This window comes from Octopus bimaculoides, chromosome 21 (assembly GCF_001194135.2).
Source record: "Octopus bimaculoides isolate UCB-OBI-ISO-001 chromosome 21, ASM119413v2, whole genome shotgun sequence".
NCBI lineage: Eukaryota > Metazoa > Mollusca > Cephalopoda > Octopoda > Octopodidae > Octopus > Octopus bimaculoides.
Window position 1 is genome coordinate 19,404,998 of NC_069001.1, and position 5,519 is coordinate 19,410,516.

Below are 5,519 nucleotides of genomic sequence, written 5' to 3' on the forward strand. Positions count from 1 at the left end.
AAATCGAACCAAATTTGACGACTGGCACCCATGCCAACCTTCCTTCATTGGACACTAAACTCTGTTTGTGAAGACCTGTTGGGGTAAGTGAAATCGAAAATGAACCAAATTCGATGACTGGCACCCGTGCCAGTGGATCGCTAACAGTTCCATTCGAGCGGGATCACTGCCAGAGCAGCTGTCTGGCTTCCATGCCCATGGCACATAAAAATCACCATTTGAGCGTGATCGTTACCAACGTCACCTTACTGGCACTTGTGCCGGTGGCACGTGAACAAAACATTCGAGCGAGGTCGTTGCCAGTGTCACTGGACTTATTCCTGTGCAGGTGGGATGTAAAAAAAACACCATTTGAGCGTGGCTGTTGCCAGCATCGCCAAACTGACCCTCGTGCCGGTGGCACATAGAAGCACCCACTACACTCTTTGAGTGGTTGGCGTTAGGAAGGACATCCAGCTGTAGAAACTCTGCCAGATCAGATTGGAGCCTGGTGTAGCTATCTGGTTTCACCAGTCCTCAGTCAAATCGTCCAATCCATGCTAGCATGGAAAGCGGACATTAAACGATGAGGATGATGATGATGATGATGATGATATATACACATACACACACACACTGAAAACAGTGTAGAGTTTAATATTTATTATAATTTCATTGGCTCCTTCAAATAATTTGAATAAGCCACTAATCAGTAAAACTTTGAAGTTACTGTCAATGAAATTATAACATATGTATACACACACACACACACACACACACACACACACAAAGTAAGTGCTGAAAGGTTCCTGACTTTGGGCAAAAGAAAATACAGAGGATCTGGTTAATTATGATTTTATTCAACATATTCCCCTCTCAGATTCACACACTTATTGCAGCAGTCCTTCTTCAGTTTTTCTAAGCCCTGTAAAAGAACTCAGAATGTCAGGCCTCCAACCATGATACCCTTAAAGCTAGGAACTTTTCAGCACCCCCTCGTATATATGTGTGAGTGTGTGTATCACCCATATTTCCTTAAACTTGAGTTGCAGAAGTCTGAACTTAGAGAAATTGCAAAGTATAACAACTAATTTTCAGACACAGCCTGACATTTTACCCTTATGGAAATTCAAGTCAATTTTAACAATTTTAAAAACTAAAATCACATTTTGCATATTTTTTCTAACCTCACCAGAATCCCCCCACCCTATTTGTTTGTGTGTGCATCAATTCAACAGACTTTGTTGCTCAATGATCTCAGCATATTTGGTACATCTACCTGCTCCTTCTTTATCTCCTCATCACAAATTCAACTGATTTGTTACTATAATCAAGTACTCTTTTCATGTTCTCATATTGTCATGTTCATAGTAATAAGACAACTACTTTCTACTGGCACAGAATATCACTACTTTAATCACAATCTACTGTTTCTTGTTTATCACTACTACTGTAAGCATTAAATACTAAGTCATAGGGTGTATTATTACCCTTATTCAAAATGACTGGCAAAATGACCATCAAATGATAGCAAATGTAGTGCAAAAAGAAGTCATAAAGAGGTTTGATATTGAAGTTTCTCAAACATTTGATGCAGGAATAAAACCTCAGTAACACTGGAACATCTACAGTAAGAACAATATGTGACAATAAAAGTAAAATTAGGTGAAGTAATGAAGCAGCTTCTCATTTAATTGCTCAGATGTTGCTTTTTATACATCTGAAATGAAGTAATGCTTATTATGGAATGACTTTGAGAGGGTAGATTGACAATCAGATAGGATGTAATGATGGTCCATCAAGTGAAAACTAAAAGTTTGTTTGATGATTTGCAGAAAGTACAAGGTACATCTGATATAATATATTTCTTGCTAGTAATAACTAGTTTGAGAAGTTTAAGAGGTGCCTTAATTTTCCACAACATTAAAATGACTAGTGAAGCTGTCAGAGTTGATTTAGAGGTTGCAACTGATCTTGAAGGAGGCTATGTACTAAAACATGTGCATGATGTTGAAAAAAAACTAGTTGTTTTCTGGAAGTACCAGGCCTTAAAGCAACCAACAATTGTTTGACACTTCTAGTAGGAGGAAATGCTAGTGGTGATGTAAAACTAAAGTGTCAACACGAGTAAAATTTGAAATCAAAGGATCCTAAAGAGCTATACCAAGGTTAATCTTTCAATGATTTTGTTTTCAAATAGGAAGGGTTAAATGATTATGAGACTTTTCAAAGAATGATTTATAAATATTTTTTTCTCTTCATTACAGCTTTTCACCACCCAAAGAACTTACATGAGTTTTCTGATTATATTAGAGTGGAATACTTCTCTCAGAATGCACACACATGTACAATGTGAAAAATATATCAAAGAATGTTTGAAACTTTACTTTTATGGACAATGGACTTTGTTGGTCACTTATGTTAGCACTTGTGAGGGCAATGGGTCCATCAACAGTCCGAGCCAAACCTCGTACGAATGAGTGATCTGGAATACGTATACCAACATAATTTGTATCAGGATTCAAATACTGGTTCAGTTGTTGGGACCGCTGAAACACTAAGGTGACAGGTCCAGGAAGTAAATCATGTAAAAGTGAAGTGGGGACAGTCACATTGCACCATCTGAAACAAAACAAAATAATAATGATAATAATTGTTTCTAATTTAGGCACAAAGCCCACAAATTTGAGAGAAAGGGGTTAGTCAATATCATTGACCCCAATACTAGATTAGTACTTTACTTTATCAAACCTTGGGGAATGAAAAGTAAAATTGATATTGATGGAATTGAACTCAAAGTGTTGGTGCATAAAAACACCAGACATTTTTCCAACACTCCTATGATTTTGCTGGCTTGTCTTAATAATGGTTTCTGATTTAGGTGTAAGACCAAGATTTTAAGGGGAGGGGGTTAGTTGATTCTATCAACCCCAATACTTGACTAAAAGGATGAAAGACAAAGCTGACCCCATCAGGAATTGAACTCAGAATGTAAAAAGCCAGAACAAATGCTGCAAGACATTTTTTCTGATACTCTGATGATTCTGCTAGTTTACTGTTTTTGAATAATAATAAAATTTATTTATGCATGACACAGTATAAATTAGTGGAACTGAAATAAAAATTAAAACATCATAAAGCCTTACTGTGGGTTAAATAAGAATGTATATACAAGCCAATCCAGGAGAAAAATGAGAAATCAAAAAATTTTACAGAATCAAGATTGAATGTGCCTTTTGCACCAATGAGAATCCTGATGATAATTTCTTAATAATAACAAATTCTTCTTATGTAGATGGAAGGCCACAAAACTATAACAGGATGAAAAAAAAAGTATAGTGGATCAAAGTGACACCCAGAACTTGCCCAGTAATTTTTTGTCAAATCCTGAGGGGAAGAAATTCAGACAACCTCCTCTTGGGAGGAGACTGAAACTAAATACAAGATATTTTGTCTGACACTCTACTAATTCTGCTGATCAAAGTCTTCATGAAAATAATAATAATCTTTGGCACATTTTATTAAAGCAAAAGGGATGAGAGAGGCAAAATCACATAAGGGTAAAAGAGGAAAAGTTATAGAAGGGTAAGAGACAAAGTTGTATGATAAAAGAAGCAATCACAGAAGAGTTACAGACAAACTCTAAGAAGGGTGACAAGAAAAGGTTTTTGTTTTGTAGTAGAAAGCAGAGGGTTACATTTTAGAAGGGTCTTTCAAAACTGGTGAGATTGATACTGTTTATGTTCAGCTTGAGCATCTGTCAGAAATACTTTGGAACTGAAGGAATTCCAAATGGTTGCTGTTTTGGGGACATAAAAACCAAATATTACTGAAACAAGAACAACAGAATAGATAAATTCATCATGAACCCAATGGCGTACACAATCACCATCTTCAATGACAAACCAAATGATGAACAAATGAACAAGCTTTTATGTGGCTGACTGATCTGCTAGAAACACCAGTAAAATATTCCTCAAATAACAACCATTTCCAAAGATGCATTCAATAATGTGATCCAAGATAGAGTATGACTAAATAAAAGACAAGATGCTCAGGGATGGGATGCTTCTCTTCATAGATAACAAATAATAAAAACAACAAATCAAATGACTGATAAAAAGAATTCTTACTTGGAAATATCCTTGACATCAGCAATGCTAATGGCAATAGGTTTCAATGGATTGCGCTTCTTTATCTTGTATATACTGTCAACGGCATCATTATTTTGGGCAAGACAAGCAATACCATAGATAGTGTCGGTGGGAACAGCAATCACACCTCCAGACAGCAATTTCTTGGCAGCAATAGTTATTTGAGGCTTCAGGTCTAGAAATATAAGAAAAAGACTTTGCAACTAAAGGGTTCAAAACGTTTTGAAAAATAAATTATAAGCCAGTGAGGATGCCTCTACACAGTGGTTCAACCTATTGGAAATTGCAATCGAATTACCTTTAAATCACACCCTACCAAACCTCAAGCCCACAAATGTGCTATATTTTCACTCTGCTTTTTATATTGCTGCTACAGCTGGCTGTTTTCATGATACTTTCACACAGGCCCACCCAACTCACTTATCTCTTCTTATTCATAGTGTCAGCCAGACTCTGGAATAGCACAAACCATTTCTCCAGTCCTTCTTCAGTTAAATATCATTCTTTTGGAATTTAACCTTCCACATATCTTGTCTGCAGCTGTGAACTTGCGTTTATATATGAAGAACAAATACACCCTCTTGGAGGCCATGAGCACAACACCTTCCTAACCATTATTTAAAAAAATCAAGGATACATCAAGGAAAATTAACCTCAGCAGGATTTGAACTTAGAACATAAAGAGCAAGAAATGCTGCTAGGTCGCACATTTTCAAATATATTTTATCACAGGTCTGTTGAATCAGAGTGGAATGTATGTACTACATTATACAATATGTATATGTCAATAAGATAGTGCAGCTTGATATAACTGTGATTTGGCTGCTATTTCTAGCAGGTTGAGCGACCACATAGTGCTTCCCTTTGATCCTAATTATCCACACACGGCCTCACTTAATTAAGGAAGGGATAAAAATTTAAATTACCATTTTTTTGTTGATACTTATATCCTACCAATGGAGCATGCATGTGGTCTACTGATATTATCATTAAGTGGGGAGGAGTAAAAAAAAAAAAAAAAAAAAATCAAATTTTCCAACCCATTTTTTTCATAAAAAGATGTTCCCCACCATTTTGAAGGCTGTGGTGAAAAACAATTGGAAAAATCCCCATCAAAACGAATAAATTCCAACTTATGTTGTCTTCTTGATCTGAAACTCCTCTCCCCACCCCCTTGGAAAAAATTTTTCCCCACAAATTTCTTTATAATTCATTTGAAAGGTATTTGTATAAACTTTCATTAAAAGATATCCATTTTCCTGAAAGTTATGAGGGAAAAATTGAATCGTGTGAATTTTCTGAAAGCTCCCCTATTCATTTGCACAAATGTTTTTCATATTCGTTTTCTACACATTTTTTTATAACTATTAGTCTAGGTTTTTTGGG

At 35.9% G+C, this 5,519-nt stretch overlaps 1 protein-coding gene across 1 annotated transcript in view; it reads right to left on the bottom strand.

The window, feature by feature from the left end:
- LOC106874080 (threonylcarbamoyl-AMP synthase) overlaps window positions 1-5,519 on the bottom strand; it is a 22,814-nt gene that overhangs the window by 11,212 nt on the left and 6,083 nt on the right. The window contains exons 2-3 of the mRNA XM_052975312.1: window positions 4,113-4,308; window positions 2,367-2,601 (exon numbers count right to left, since the gene is read on the bottom strand). Of these exons, the coding sequence (XP_052831272.1) occupies window positions 2,367-2,601; window positions 4,113-4,308 (431 nt within the window). The remainder of the gene's footprint in view (window positions 1-2,366; window positions 2,602-4,112; window positions 4,309-5,519) is intronic.